We start from the raw sequence: 17,065 nt of genomic DNA, 5'->3' as shown, positions 1-17,065 counted from the left end.
GGAACTTGGGAAGTTTACGATGCATACACAGCATTGTATTATTCCAAACAACTAATTTCCTGTGGTAAGAAATAAATCACAAATTCCTGATTATTTTGCAGCAAGATCAATGCAGAGCCCCAGAAAGAGAAGCATGTCTGGTAGAGCAGAAACTGCTTATTCCTTATACTATTCTAGGTTGATTTTATTATACGGAAATAATAGATGCTGGTGTTTTATATGGCCTAGCAAACTATAATTTTCTTCAGGAAACTTTCAGTGGCTTACAGTCCTAGGGAAGACAGTACATAGGGCTCCCGAACTCTGAAGAGGTAAACTTCCCCTAGCTTTGTAGGAAATAGTATTTGCTTAGTTTATGTAGAGATTCAAATGGACCATTACGCTTTCTAAAATGGTACATAAAGCATGTGTTTTATATATCATCATATATCATATAATATCATACAGCATTATATATCATATCATGTCTTCGTGCCCTAGCAGAAAATAATCTCACTTCAAGCTCAGACGTGAGTTTGAAGCTACTTCTCTCCAAGGTGAAATTCTGCATTTCTTGTCTTCTCACATATGGATAGAAGATACTTGAAGAGAATATATTTGCCTTGTCAACAAATGCAAGATGTTTTAGGTTTTTTTTCTTTTTGAAATCTGAAAAGTGCCAACTGACCTTTCCAAGGCAGCCTGTTCTTTGATTCATTTGGGTCAGCTTCATTGCACTGAGTTGCATGTTCTTCTCTTAATCTACCTGTGATTTTCCCCCCATGTTTGGAATTTCTTTTTATTGTGATCTCAAGCACTCTTCCTGCTTTGGCGAGAGAAGCAAAATTATTACTGTTCTTTAGCAGTGCTGGGATTTTGAAAGATAACGTACAATTTCTCTTGTGATAAAATGCTGCATGAATTTTAGTCTCATGGACCATTTTTTTTTTAATGAAGACTACTGAAAGAAACAAACCACTTACTTTTTTTAAGCTTTCATAAACCTTTGCGTGTGATCAGCTTTCCTCTGTGGGTCTCTCTAGGCAGAACTTAGAGCTGTCATTGTCTACAGGCCAGTGTTATGAAATACCATAATGTTTTGTGGCACTTGGGTTTCTCTCATCTGCCAGGAAAAAATGCAGTCCTCTCTTGTGCTGCTGTCAGGGGTGGTTGTACTTTAATGTTAGAGTGGGCAGTTAAGCCTAGCAGTTAAAGATTGTTTTGATCTTCCAGAAGATCTTCAGACCTTCATTTATAGAATGGCTCGTGACATAAAGCTGCTTGGAGGAAAAAAAAACCCCCAAAGCATAGAAATCACTAGCGGAGAGGAGTGCAAGTGCTTGGCTAGCATAGAACTAGAGAGACTTGAAAATCTGGGATGCTTCAGTTAAAAGCTTTCTGCTTTTGTAGTTCAGCTTGACTTAGCTCTAGTTTTATTGTCAAGAAAGGCTGATCAGTTTTGTGATTCGGGTAATGGCTTCAGTTTACCTGAATTGCTGTCTGAGATCCTTCTTGCTAACTGTCTGCCTCCTGATAGCTGTTCTAAAACATATAAAGGAATGGGGTTTGGTTGTTTTGTTTTTATGCTTGTAAGTTTAAAATGTGTAGAGAAAGGCTATAAAAGCTTATGCCAATTGCAGTTGATTGTAAAACCTACTGGTTTCAGTGACATGAAGTGCAGGTTATTCCAATACCAATGTGAACTAATATAGCAGAAATCCTGTGTGTTCTGATAACATATTTCAACTAATTTGTCATTTCCTGCTTTTTTACCTCAATCTTTGACTGCATCCAGTAAAATCCTCGAGAGTATATAATGGTAACTGTAAAGCACATTTTTATTCCAAAATAACTGTGATTAGTTATCTTGATGTCACTCCCAAACTGTTGCTTGCCAGCTGGGTGCGCTAACCAAGCAATTCAGAGAAAATATAATTGATTTTAAACATTGCTATGGTTTCAATTTCTAGTGTTTCACAGTTGCTATGGCATGCCACAAAACTTGTTTTACTCTTGTGAATCCCTGCATCTCTATAAACTATTGAGGCACAAAGGTGAAACAAATCAGTAAAAGTAATTTCAGCCTTTTTCAGTAGGATTCACACTTTCCAAATGAGTGGGTGCCATCTGCTCTGTTAAAGTACGTTTTGAAGGGCATCCCACAGTGCCCTCTGTAAAGATGCTGAAGAGTAGAAAAAATGTAGTTCATTCAGAGAATCATTAAGGTTTAAAAAGATCTCCAAGATCATCAAGTTCAACCTTTGGTGAAATATCACCATGCCTACTAAACCTTTCCACAGAGTGCCACCACATCTGCTTGTTTATTTAGTACTTCTAAGGATGGTGACTTCACCACTTTCCTGGGGAGCCTGTTTCAGGACTATCTGAAACAGTCTCTCTATTCAGTAGAAGACGTTATACATCTTCCCATGAACAAATATTGGTTTTAATTATCTGGGTTGTTTTACTTTTTTGTGAGAATTTGGTTTTCATAGAAATTGGTTTTGACATAAGTCTGTAGCAAGTGTAGCAAGTTCCTTTTTTTTTTTTTCCCCTGCTAAAAATATAAAATTATAAAAATGCTTACAGGAATTTGACTGACATGTCTGTGGCAAAGGCTGAAGGTAAAGTCTAACTCCATCACAAATGCTTTCTAACCAGATTTTAGGCCCTCTATATATTATGTAGGAATTTTGATTAATAGGCATCTGGGAAGGAAAAGTACTGCATTTTTTTAAAATTTGGAATCCTCTAAGAAGATACTTGAAATTTTTGGTTGATTCACTGGTGAGTAAACTGTCATCACAGAGAAATGTAAGCCTCAACTATATGTTAACATTTCTTGCTGCTTTTTCCATCAAGTTAAACTTGTTTTGCTTTTTGTGTTTCCTCAAGACTATTTCACCGAAATGGCAGTACATCTCATGGTTCATGGTAGTGTAGCTGGACTTTGTAGCTGACACAGAATAAATTTTGGTAATCCTCAGGGAGGATTCCCTTGCCCTCATTATTATTTAATATCCGCCTTTGAAATGGGACTATGACTACAATCACCATTGCCTGCATATCAAGCAAGCTGATAAACTAGATAGGAAGATAGTAGTGACTTGAAAGACAAGTGGTGTCTGTTTGGTTTCTTAAATCAGACTGAATTCAAGAAAAAAGATTCTAAGCAGAAGTTGCTGTCTAAAAACAGTACCTTTTATACTGTGCTAATATATTTGTGGGCAACCTTTTATGTACATAATTGGATAGCGTGTGAGGGCTGTTACACTAAAAATGGACAATACTGCAAGCAACAATATGCCAGAGTTCTACTTTCTTGTCATACAAAATAGCTTTTTAAAGCTTCAGCATTAATATTTGCCAGATACCAAAACAGACTTAGCCTAAATGGAAAATGCTTATTCTGTACAGTATTATTAAAAAAAACACCCCCTGTACAGTATTATTAAAAAAAACTCAAACAACCCACCCCACAAATTTGTTAACATTATACCCTTTGGGTAGGAAAAATGATACAGGGTGTACAATTGATGTGTGTCAGAACTTGAGTTTTATGCATTTATGTATCTTATAGTGGGGCTGGAGGGAGGGAAGAGGAGACTTCTTGGTGATGTGATAATTTTGAGTGAGCATGTATCTGATAGTTTATAGTGTGGCACAGTCTGGACTTGCAATTCTGTGGGTAATTTAAGTCAAGGTGGGTCTGACTGTTCTCCGAATCACTTGATTCTTACAGTGAATAACATGAACATGACGACGGATAGCTGGGTTTTTTTGTGATTAGGTTTTTTCCCCTCTCCACCAATATGAATATTTCTTCAATATGAGTTCTAAAGACAGCGTGAAGGTTAAATTGACCTCTGTGGATATGCATGCACCAAATTGTTTTCACTGATTAGATTTCGAATAATATTTTTCAGTTAAACCAGTAAAGCTAAGTTTAGATCAGCCCTTGTTAATGAAGGGTTGTTTTACTGCTAAAATAAAAGACTTGAAGAAGGAAACTTATGCACTAAAACCCTGTTGCGTTTCTTTATCCTTCATCCCCTTCAAAAAATAAGAAAAGGAGAGTGTCTCTATGTTGTGTTGTGGTTCAGTGGTTTTCCCTCAACTTATTATTTCTGTATTTGTATGGGAACGTGTTCCTGGTTATTCTCTTCAATGCTTACCTAAAAATAAAAATCAAAATTAGAACCTAAAATTTTTTTCAGGCTTTTAATTGAGAGTGTGTAAGAGTCATGGGCTTAGGCACAATTCTGTACAATCTCCTCAAACTTCCTGAAAATGCGCTTACAAAAATAGATTAAGTGTGGAAAAAAATGGTTTTTCTGAAGTTAAATTGCTTAACTTAATTTTCTCCACAGTGTGCCACATACTGAAAAAAACCAGAAAAGTGAATAGTCATTGGACTGTTCTATGACTGATAAACTCTTTTTTATACTGCTATAGTATGTGTGTCTCTATTTTCAGATAATGGCTTAAAATGTGTGTGTCTTGGAAGGGCTTTATGTATATTCAGAAGGTGACCTGTCAAAAAAGTACTTTGATATTCATACTCTTAATTTGGGTAAAGAAAATCAACATTTTTACTCTAATTGCTAAAATCTCAAGCCTTTGAATATCTATCCTTTTACTGTCATGAGTGACAAAAATTATTTATGTTTAATTTTTTCAGTGGGAAGTGGGGAAGAGAAATAATGTGGTGCCATATTGTACTGCAGAACAATAAATCCAATAAGGCCTGCTGGGCCCACTTTTATAATCTAAAATAGATTTGAAAAGGGCAGTAGGGGTTCCAGCTGTGTATTCTAACCATGCTTCAGAAGCTGACATTACATACATATATAAAATACACAATTTGTGAATTATTGCCAGGCAGTTGTTTGGCACAGAAGAATGTTTTAAAGAACAACTTCAGATGTATGTTTGAAAGAATATTTATGAGGTAAAAACAAAGTATCTTGAAGTTTCAGGAGAACGCAATTAGAAATTTTGTGTTGCAGGGTGTAGTTGGGAGTGAAGCTAGCCTATAAAATAGCTGTGAGAATAGCAGGAAGCATTTCCAATGCAGGAATGAAAATATCTTTTCACAGACCTATGGTACATGCTGTAGTGAGGAAACTCAGGGAGCAGAGGCAAAGACAGGAGCTGTTCTTCCCCATATGTTTTTATCAGCATCCTCTGGAGAGGACACTGATGGTGTCCCATTGTTCAGCATGTGAAGGTGTTAATTACTTCTTTCATTTCCCTCCATTGTGTTTTGTTTTTTTTAATCTGTGCATGAATAATCAAATAATACAATATCAGGCAGTTGGAATTAATTAGGGTTTCAAATTTCACATAGTCCATCTTTTAGTGTTTGTTATGTCAGGCGAAATCTTAAACTTAGGGGAGTGAGGTGCATTTAGGGTTAATATTGAGGCCATATTCTTTCCCCATAGGAGGATATACATAGAAATGGAAAGGCTTATACAATAGAGAAGGAGTTCAAAACCTTTATGGTTAGCTTCTAAAATATTTATATTCTGGGTGGAAAAAAAAATTAAGGCCATTTCAACTTTCTTGTAACCAAAATGTTTTGAATTTCTAGTTACATAAAGATTTCAAAGCTCTCTTAGTCAATAAGAAAATCAATAGATGCAGCATGCTTCAATGTAGTTAAAGCAATTCCTAATATTATTATTATTCCTAATTCCTCAGTATTATATGTAAGCATTGCCACCACCACTTCCTTCTTTTGAATAACATCCTGTGTCTTTAGTTGCAAAATTATGAAGTTTAGAAATGTGCAGCTGATGGGCTGCTGGATCATAGCCAGTCGCTGGCAGACAAACCACAGCAGATAAAGTCATTGGTGGAAATAAACAAGGGACAAGTTATTGCTTATTTTAAAAGATCAATTTCTTTAAAAGACATGGTGCAGTACAGAAAAATCTTTAAAAGTTGTGTGTCTTTATACTGTGGTATAAGACTATAACCTTTGTGTTCTTCCTGGTTTTCCTTGTGATTTTACTGTTTTGTTTTCTTTAGTATTTTTGTGTGTGTTTTTGGCAGTGATTGGAATCATCTAAGGGTGTAGTTACAGTTGTCTCACTCATCCATCTTTCCACTCTGCTTATATCTAATTCAGGAAAGCCTCATCCAATAAAGTTTTAGAAATAAGACACTATTTACAGACCTGTTACTTGTAACTCCTGTTTGTTCTGGTACTAAACTGAAGCTGGCTGTAGAATTACTTTCATAGTCCAAAATACAGAATTAATATAATCATATGTTAACATATTTTCCAGGGATCCTGTACTAACTCTGTATAGAGTTAATAGCTTTCACTAGTAATTACATAAGATAGGAAAATTATTTTAAAACTATATGTTGTTTTCAGTGTTTGAACTCTGAGTTCAGCTCTTTGTATACAACTAGAAAAGGACCATATTATTGGCAGGAATAAACTAGATGCAAAGCTCTAGTAAGCTAATTTCCCTTTTGTGTTGTTATGTTTTCCTTTAATTTGTTTAAAATATTACTTGATCCTAGGTGTTTCCGTCAATCTGTATGTACATACCCACTCTACAAGCCAACTAGCACCTCAGTATCCTATATGTCACTTAGCTAGTTGTTGCCAAGTATTTCCTTTCTGAAAACACCTGAATTACTAGATTTTCCTTAGAGATTCACCTAAGAACAATTTTTCTTAAGACAAACCAAAAGCTGCAACTTGAAACTCAGAGGATGCACAGGTTTTGGTCTCCTGCAGGTGTCCCTAGTTGATACACACTATAGAGTTTTGTGGTTTGGGGTTTTATTTTTGGGTGTTCTTTTTTTAGTGAGTGAAGTGCGTGATGTTCATTTGTTGTCATTTGTGGTGGGTCCTTTTTTTTTTTTTTTTTGTGAGGTGACATGGGGTAAAACTTTACTACCTGCTGGATTTGAAGGTAAATTCCACTTTAACAACTGAGAAAGATGAACTTTAATATACATGTCAGACATAATTGTCACCAGAATTCTACCAGAATGGCAAATAGTTCCCTAGAGTCTATAATTAAACATTTAGATGAATGTGTTTTCATGTACCTAAAGTTATTACTTTCTTAAGACATCTCTGCATATTAAGTGGTATTTTCTGACTTTTATTTTATCCTGTCAATACAGACAATATATGTGTGGGTTTAGATATATATATAGTAGTCTGCAGGCAAGTATGACAAGCTCTACTTCCCTTCTTTCTGACCACCACCTGCCTAACAACCTCTAAGTAGTCTGCAGGATTTACTTGGCTGCTGTATGTTTTGGGGATGTGAAGCTGTTTGTACTCAAGCAAGTAGGCTCTTGGCTGTGTTTTCAGTCTTGTTGTCTATATAAGTAACATATAGTCTTGAAAGCATCCTCAGGGTGTCTCATTAATACCCACTGTAAAAATACCCTAGGGTATTTTCCCATTGCTATTCAAGAAAAAAGCACTAAATTAATACTGTTTAAAAATGACTGAGGAAAAACAATGATGAACCTCCATGTTCAACGTTGCCAGTCCATCACTGACTATCTATTTCATGTGAGAGATGTCTGGTCAATGGCTTCCTGCATGCACAGTTGGGAATTTTCCTTTTCCTTTAAAATATGTTGTCTACTTCAAACGCTGATGGCAATTTTCAGCATATGGGGACCATTAGCAATATTGAAGCTGAATATAAGGCTTAACTTGTTAAATCACTTTAGAATGTCACATCTGTTTTTTTACCCTGGTGTTAACACCTGGATCAGTTTAACACCAGCGCAGAAGTTTAGGACATATATAATTTTGAAAACATCTGGAACTTTTTTGTGTGCGTATGCATGTATATGCGCACGTGTGAATGTATCTCTGGCATTTTCAGGTTTGATGAATAAAAGCTCAGTGAGTCGTGCTCAAGGTGTGTACTGACCTGTGGCAAATATGTGATTTATGGCAGGAGGCAGAAGCATTGTTTCAAGGATTAGAAATTATGATTTTGTCTTTACAATTTTTTTCTTTCTTCAGCTTTCTGTTTCTGAAGGACTGATAACTGAATCTAATTCTTACCTTCCCCTTGCCCCCAGCATGTCCATTTGTTGTATACTGAATAAGATAGCCCATTCTCCAGGGATGTGTGAAACGGGCAGGCATTGCAAATTGAAGAAAGCAAGTTTCCTGCCTGAGTGTGCAATCCTGTTCAGAGGCTGCTTGGAAGTAAAATGCCACTTGTGTTGGAATTTTGAGAAAAGACTTTCTGAGGTGACCTGCTGCCTTTTAGCGAGAGCAGAGTTTGCAGCTCTGGCGAAGAATGATGAGTTGCACGAGTTCTCTTATGCCCATTAGTGGAATTGGACTAATTTGTGGGACATAACCTCAAGGTAAACTGTAAGTGAAGCTGGAAGCAAGGCTAATACGGCATTTTGTAATTTCCTTTATCCCAGAATCTCTTCCAGAGCCAGCAATTAATTTAATTTTCTATCTGCAGAAAGTGAGGGTGGCTGCTAGCACAGGAGGCTTTACTGGAGACAAGCTGGCACTGCTACCAGAGTGAGGAGGTGTGACAGTGTTCACAGGGGTCTTAGGTTGAGGGAAGAAACAAGGACTTGACTCCGTGTTTCAGAAGGCTTGATTTATTATTTTATGATATATATTACATTAAAACTATACTAAAGAATAGAAGAAAGGATTTCATCAGAAGGCTAGCTAAGAATAGAATAGGCAAGAATGATAACAAAGGCTCTGTCTCGGACTCTCTGTCCAAGCCAGCTGGGCTGTGATTGGCCATTAATTAGAAACAACCAACATGGACCAATCAAAGATCCACCTGTTGCATTCCACAGCAGCAGATAACCATTGTTTACATTTTGTTCCTGAGGCCTCTCAGCTTCTCAGGAGGAAAAATCCTGAGGAAAGGATTTTTCATAAAAGATGTCTGCGCCAAGGAGGTGCTGGTTTCAGAATTTCTGTTGGAACTAGAGACCAAGCGGGGTAAATGGCTTGGTGATTCAGTAACTAGCGAAAAAAACAGAGCCTTGCCACAGCCAGGAGCCAGGGCAGCCCAGGCCCTGGGCCTTGGGCACTTCCCTGGGGACAAGGACAGGCTGGGATACAGGTTCAGCTCAGCAAGACCCATATCAGGGTAGGGCTTGGGGAGCTGAAGACTGGCCCTGCTGAGGTGTCCCTAGGGCAGGGGCTGATGGCCTTGGGAGACTCACGTGGGGTCCTGGGCAGCATTGGGGAAAGCTTTGGAGACCTGACATGAGGTCCTGGGAATGTGAGCAGGGTGTGGGAACCTCGGGAAGGGGGTAAGGCTGTCAAGGCTCATTAATGCCCTTGGAACCAAGTGGAAACCATGGAGAAATAAATTCTAATTTTATTTAAAATTTTGATCTATAGAAAATACAGCATTTGATGTGACTAAACACTGAGTAAGGTGGAACTGTCAGCTTCTGTATTCTTCATGCAATGGGCAGGTACTAGAATCTGTAGCATTTACATGTGCAAGAAACTAGGAGTATTCTAGAACTGCCTGCTGAACTCTGTACCCAAATACAGTTTGATCAATACTGTATCTTCAGGGCTTCCTTTTGATTTTTTTGTTGTGTGCAGGACTTCTTTTGTTGTGTGTTTCTTTGTTTTAATTTTTAATATGGACAGGTCTAAACGGAAAAGGATCAAGGATTCATGAAATTTGTTGCTAAAGCTGTGAATAAGATTTGACTGAATTAATGCCTTTGGAATGTACACTAGGTTTCTTTATGATACACACAATTTACTTTTGGTGGGGATAAGTTCAATATGAGTGTCTGCTGCATGAAAAATATCACCTTAGAGAGAAGGCAAAATAAATACTGAAAGCTACCATTTCCTGGGAACAACCTGGGAACTGTCTGGGCTCTTTGTAGAAGAATGCTTTGCCTCGGAGGAGGGTGGTTGTGCTGGCAATGTTGTTGCCACTTGTTTTTTATTGTTTCCCCAAGAAAAAACACTTTGGCAGTTCAGGGTTTCAACTCTAAATCCTGACATCTGATAGCCATTCTTAGTCTTTGGGAGCCTGTTGTCTAATATATTATGTTTTTCTCAAAGAAAGGACTCTGTCTTGCCTGACACCTGCTTTATTTTTGCCAAATTCCTTGGTTTCTGATAGTGGTTCTGAGAGTTATACTACAAATGGAAATCACAAACAGAGGAATTCTGTTTCAAGAAAGGACAACACAGAAGGACAAGATAAATAATGTGGGAACAACAATCTTGTTTTTCTCCACTGTTCTTTTGTGACTCAACTAAAATGAGAAAAATGTGTGTGGGGTTGGGAAAACAAATACAGGCAACCTGATACACTGCATAAGCAGAAATCAAAATGAAAATTTTAAAATATTCTAAAAAGCATCATTATATCTTTAAAGGATTTAAGCTGACCTCTCTATGACCTCTGTGGGCTCAGAGACAAAAGGACATGCTGAGAGGAAGCGTGTCTGAAAGCATTACAGCAGGATGCTCTGGACAATGGAAATGCTGAGCTGTGTGGTATTTGGAGTATTTGCATGGAGGTTCTGTGGTGCAGTATATCAGTTTTGAGTATTTTTCATCCCAGAACAAGACAACATTCCTGAAATGAATACCACAAAAAAAAAAGGGGGGGGGGACGGATTTGCTCACAGGTTCTAAGGAAATGGAGAATGTGACGGGAGTATTGGAATATGAATTAGTCATGCATTTTAAATGTGGGCTTGAGTTTCACACCTTTTTTTCCCTTCCTCGTCTGAATTGAAAAATTATTAATTATAGGAGGGTATTTATTGGTAAGGCAGATGGGGGTTTTGAAGAGAGAATGAGATAAAAATCATCTCTCTTGTTTGGTTTTTTGAATAGAAGAGTCTTGAGTTGGCTGGATTCTTAATTACCCTAATAAAATAAATGTTAAATGAGTTAAGCTCAGTAGTAACAACAGTGCATCTTTAAATAATTGCTTAAATACAAGTAACTAATTAAATTCTAGTCATCTCTTTGCACTAAGCAGGTCTCACACCTTCTCCCACTGCATAAATTTTAAATGCAAATCTTTGGATTTGTACGAACACTATGGGAGACAGATTTTTACAGTAACGAATTAGACTTGGAGACTGCTAAAGGCTGGCATGAGTTCTTGCCAGTGTGGTTGTAAGCATAAATGCTGAAAGCTGCAGCATTTTTTTTTTAATCAAGCTGACAGACTTGAGTTCATAAGCTAATACAATGTAAAAATGTTTTTTCCCCTCAATTGGAAATACAAGAAATTTAAAAAGAAAGTGTATTTTCGTAAATATTCTGTGAATTATTCGTAAATATTCTGTGAAATATTCTGCTGTCTGTCTTCAGCAAGGTGTTGCAGAAAATGTTGTAAGTCAAAATATGCTCAAGACAATTAAACAAGGCACTGTCCAGAAGCAGAAAATTGCACACTCCTGACAACTTCTATATTTATTGTTTACCTATGCTAGCAAAATCTATTCCAAAATCTAAATTAAAATTTCAGTATAAAAGGACAGTTGGAGTTTTAGTTCTGAATATACTGGAGGATTCATTGTTTCAACAATAACGTTTGCAAGATTTTCATATTTCTTTTACATTTTAATTATAACTCATCAAATCTTAACTGATTACTCCTGGGTTAGACTCAGAAGAATGTCACTGAAGGGTGTTTTAATTTAACAGAAACAGTGTAATGTCTGTTTCTAATGTTTTAAAAGCCAATTTATATGGAAATTTTGCTCTAGAAGGAAGTCAATAGACATGTAGTTTCTTAACACCTCCTATTAAAATTCCAAACTTGAATTGAAGCAGCGCCAAAGCAATGCCAGTTGTTTTTTTTTTTTTCTTGTAGCAGTGTGATTTCGTTTTCACAGCCTTTTGTTTGTAGCCATTTTCTTCTGTTAAAATGAAGTTTTTATTTGTCTTTTGTAGTCGAGCTATCAAGACAAACCAGGACCTTTTACCCGAGACGCCGTGGATCCATATCTTCTACAACGACTTTTGGGGGACACTGCTTACTCACAGTGGGAGCCACAAGTCCTACAGACCTCTCTGCACACTTTCCTTCCGCATTAACCATGCTGTTGGGGGAATGGACCCATGGGGCTACCACCTTGTAAATGTCCTCTTACATGCTGCAGTCACTGGCCTTTTCACAAACTTCTCCAGGATTCTCTTTGGCGATGGGTACTGGACCTTGATAGCGGGCCTGCTGTTTGCATCTCATCCCATCCACACGGAAGCTGTAGCAGGGATTGTAGGGAGGGCAGATATTGGAGCCTGCCTCTTTTTTCTGCTTTCCCTCATGTGTTACGTGAAGCACTGCTCTACCAGAGGTTCCTCACCAAGTACTTGGGGCTGGATCTTGGGAGCAGGGCTGTGTGCAGGATGCAGCATGCTGTGGAAGGAGCAAGGAGTGACTGTTTTGGCCATTTCAGCTGTGTACGATATCTTTGTATTTCATCGACTGAAAATGCATCAGATCATTTCTGCTTTATACAAGGTGAGTCTTCTTTGCAGTAAGCTATTTGTGAGGCACCAGTCACTGTTAAACAGGTGCTAAATGTGTTTTTGAGTACACAGTAATTCTTAGTAGTTTAGTCGACTCCCAGAAATAAGCTCAGATGTTTACTGCTGAAAGAACATTTCAAGAGCTTTTTCTTTGTCTTTTTACATTTTGTTTAAACAATGTGTTATTAGCCAGTGCTATTACTTGATGCTGGGGATGGGTTTTTTCAATTACTTTCCTTACTTCCAGCAGCTCCCTCATTCTGTTTGCTGTCAAGCACTGGATATCTGAGTCAAGCACTGGATATCTGACTGCCTTTTGCAAAGAATTCATTCGTGCTCTTATCCTCTTGTATCTTGCAAACTCAGCTTAGTTTGGTCAGGCGTGCAAGTTCGGCAGCTGATATCATCAGCTTTGCTCCCTGAGGCAAAGATAAAACTTTTATTGTTCTAGTTTAACAGAGATGCACAGGACTTAGTGCATGCCTTTGACACGTATTTTTTTCTTCACCTAGTATTATTGCCTTAATAAAATAAGTATTTCCAATTTTTAAAGTTCTTCCCCAGAACAAACAAGTAAAATAAGCAAACAAAAAAACTCACCAAATCCCCTAGCTTCCCAGTCAAAAACCTATGTATATTTTAGTGGTACCCAGAAACCCCAGTTAAAATCAAGAGTCCTTTACAGCATTTGCTGTACAAATGAGTAAGCTGAGTATACATAATTTTCAGTGAAATTACTGTCTTTTAGAAAAATACTGTCTTGACAAAAGGACAACAGCGTTTCATTTGGATGTGTGTTGTCAAATTTTTCAGTGAGATGTAGATTACAAAATTTCAGTGTGATGGAGAGCAAAAGTGTAGAATGGAGCCAAGGAAGAAAAGAAAATAATTTAAAAGTTGGTTAGCTCACGCCTGTACTACCTAAGTAATCAGCAACTGAATGCTTTGTAATGGAACAGTAGAAAGGTTCCTATCCCTTTCAGTTTGCCTAACCTTTAGCTCAGCCCTGTCCAGCTGAGCTGATATAGCTGTTTCCTAGGCCGTGCTGCAAACTGAACTGAGGAAATGCAGGAGTGCAGGTAAAAAAAAACCCAAAACCTTTAAGCACCACACCCCTCACCCCAAATATCCCAGATACTTCTTTTAGGAGTTACTTTAAAGCTGCATCAGTTCAGTTATATCAGGCCTTGTCATTGCCCAACAAATAGCTGTACTGACTAGCAGTGAGAGGAAAGATGGAGCGTGGGCGCAGAAACAAGGGATGGAGAGAGGTGGATTTGGGGGAGTGGCTAGTTAAGGATCTGGGCTTGTATGCTGCCAGACTATGGCTTTCAACTTTGAAAGCTATGACATGTTTTAGAATATACCACTGGGGAAACTGAGACCCAATTATTTATGTTTAAGGAATAGTGAAACTATTCAGTAAAGTATGAACTATTCAGTTAAGTATGAACTTGTGCAAGCAACTTGAAGAATGCTCCAGCTGATGGTAGGATATGGTGTATTGTGTGACCAGCCTATTTTTTTCCATTGTGTTTTTATCTTTGGGCCAAATATTCAATGGTAAAAAGTGATGGCTACTACTCAAGCCGGTTACCATGTGTATCCTGATTTATCGGATCGAGAACATGAAAACATCCCAGTGTAATTTGAGTAGACTGGCAGGGATTCTAAACAAGGTAGCTGCAAAGCTGGACCACTAGCTGAGCAGATTAATGCTACCCCTTATTTAGAAGCTATTCTTGAGACATCTTAAAAATTTATGTTGTAGACACTTATTAAACGATCCAGCTCTTTTCTCTGTCATTTGTGTATTGGTTATTTCAGTAGAACTTGGCTGCTGATTTTTTTTCTGCTGCCAGGTCTTGTATTCCTGTCTGCCTGTGATGTTCTCACTCTGGCTGGAAAAGTTGTCAGTCTGGACTCCATTTCATTTGGTTAGCTGTATTTTATTCTGATTGACTGACAATACAGAAGGTATTCATTGTCTTTGAGTCAGAAGATTTTGATGGAATTGTATGTATTGCAATCGTAAATGAGTTGTCTGAAATTAGAGTTATTGAGAGTTGTTCTACTGGGGTGAAGCATTCATTGTGAAAGTAAGTTAAACTTTTGTTTCATTTTTCAGGATTCTAGACCTTGAGTAATTTCCAGTGTAAGTTGCACAGCAGGTATGCAGATTGAGTTGTCAGGTGTGATAGGTATCAGAGATTGTACCTGTCAGCAGCTGGAGTTGTGTAAGTTAAACCACAGGACTGTGAGGGGGAGCTTAAATATGGGAGAGAACTGTGATCAAGTTTGTTATTACAGAAAATGTGCAAATACAAAGGCTTAATTGTTTTGTACTTAAAATATTCAGCTTGAGTGCAGAAGCATTAATCAACAGTCTTCTGTCCAATTAATAGTACAAAGCTAATACAAACCCTGCTATGCTGCTCTTTTTTCATCTTGTGGGTTTTTTAGGTTTTGTTTTGTTTGCTTGGTTGTTTTGTTGGTTTTTTTAAAGTGTGAGTATATCTGAATAACATTAGCAGTTAAAAAGATGGACAAATGCATTAAAAGCTCATTTTAAATATAATGGTAATGATGAAGTATTTATTGCTCTATGGCTGATGTATACAAACTGCTGTACAAAAATAACTAAACCAGATGTAACTTCTACTGATGTTGCACTGCTAAAATACAATAACATTTTACCAGATCAACATATTGTTAGTACAGGGAGTTTGTTATACCAAAATAAGGAAATGTATCTTTTCCCATCACATATTTAATTAAAATCTCCCTCCAGGAGGTCTGTCTTACATGTGGAATTAGTTATTGGTGTCTATAGCTTAACATGAACCACAAATTGGATTGCAGGATGCATTATCTAGCCTCCTGTGCTATTATAACAGCATTTGTTTTGTAAAAGGCAAATTTATTGGAGGCCTATATTTTATTTAAGGTAATGATATAAACCTGGGCCCTCCATGGATGACGTGGTCAACCACCAAACCATGTTTTATAAAACTCTGCTTTCTTTTATGGTCTTGGAATGGTCTTAGTTGTGGGTGATATGCTACTGGGCATTAGATAAAGCTGCTGATTTTGAGAGCACTCTAAACTTCAAGTAGGCCACTTTCTGCATTCTTTAGTCTTTGAAGTTGCTACTTTCAGAACTATTGTGCTTTGAAAAGCAATGTCAAAACAAAATGCTGCTCTTGATTTAAATTTGCAGTTTTATTCTTCTCTTCTGAGGAGCTCTGAAGCCTTCGTAATGTAGTAGTCAGTGTTGCTTATTGCTCATCTCTTCTCCATTTGCAAGTTAAGCTGTTTTGCAGTAATGTTTCATTGTTATTTAAAATCCAACTCAATGATTTATTTTCTGCTCATTTTCCACCATCTAAGGAATTTATTATGCTGAACTTACCCAGGGGTGTTGATATTTTGGCACAACTGCTTGGAAACCTATTGTTTTGTAAGTTATTTCTCTTTTGGGTGGGCATGGTCCAGTCTTGTCTCCATGTCTTTGAAGTATAGTATTTACAGTGTTTAAACTGTTAGAGCAGCAGCTACTCCCTTGCACGACAGACTTCATCCTTGGACTGAGATATTTAGTAAATATGCTTTTCATAGAGACTACTTTTATTCCAGTTAAAAATAATAAATAACTTACAGCTTCAAAACATGACTTCACCTTTCACGGGGTTCATTTTGCCTAACAAGGGTCACATATTCAAATGCACTGAGCTGTTACATATTCAATTTGTGGGCTTGGTAACCCTTAGCATTTCAAGAACTCTGGAAGAGATTGGGGGCTCCATTTCCAGCTGGGGCCCTGTTTATCCCTAGCATCTCTCATTCTGCAGTAGTCAGCTGGGGGTTAATTTTCCTGTCAGCTTTAGAGCTGTACAAAATGCTGAAAATGGTGAGACGAATGTGCCTGTGCATACATTGCTCATATCTGGGGATGAGCCAGCCTGATGCTTTTCTCTTCACTCTGCTGGATGGCAGCAGCATGAGGCCTGTGTGGTCTTGAACATCACTCCCCCCACCAGATATTTCCTAGAAAAAATAAGCTTTTTCCAGTTTACTTCTCCCTTGATAATTTCAAGTAGCCAATACTGCTGTTTCCTGTAGTTCCCACAGCTCCTTGCTGCTTTTCTATTTGATCCTGAAATAAGAAAAGCAAGATTGGCCTCCACTATCTTCTCAGAGATATTGATCTCCTGCAGGTCCCTGTGATGTCTGTGGAGTGGTACTGAATTAGACTTCAATATGTATAAATAGCTGTTGTTTCCTGAAAATATTTTCATGGGGTGATTTAAACCACTGGAATGGATCACATATGACAGAAATACAGCATTTAAGGCAAATTTATCAGAGTTGTATCTTGTGGAAAATGAAAAATCATAAGATGTCTTGCTGAAGTTGTTGACACTGGCATAATACAGATTATATTTTAATATTAAATCTGTAATATCTTCATTGGAATCCCCATTACTTTTATCTATCCACTTGAAGTCTACAGTAATATTTAGGAGCCCGTATTTGAGAATGCTTCTCTAGAAGAATAAAAAAGGCAAA

At 37.5% G+C, this 17,065-nt stretch overlaps 1 protein-coding gene across 1 annotated transcript in view; it reads left to right on the top strand.

The window, feature by feature from the left end:
- Positions 1-17,065, top strand: part of TMTC2 (transmembrane O-mannosyltransferase targeting cadherins 2) — a 239,156-nt gene that overhangs the window by 89,589 nt on the left and 132,502 nt on the right. Inside the window, exon 2 of the mRNA XM_030959447.1 lies at positions 11,918-12,488. Coding sequence (XP_030815307.1) covers positions 11,918-12,488 — 571 coding nt within the window. The remainder of the gene's footprint in view (positions 1-11,917; positions 12,489-17,065) is intronic.

The sequence above is a fragment of the Camarhynchus parvulus genome, chromosome 1A (genome assembly GCF_901933205.1).
Source record: "Camarhynchus parvulus chromosome 1A, STF_HiC, whole genome shotgun sequence".
NCBI classification, from domain to species: Eukaryota; Metazoa; Chordata; class Aves; order Passeriformes; family Thraupidae; genus Camarhynchus; species Camarhynchus parvulus.
This window is presented reverse-complemented; position numbering and strand designations above follow the sequence as displayed.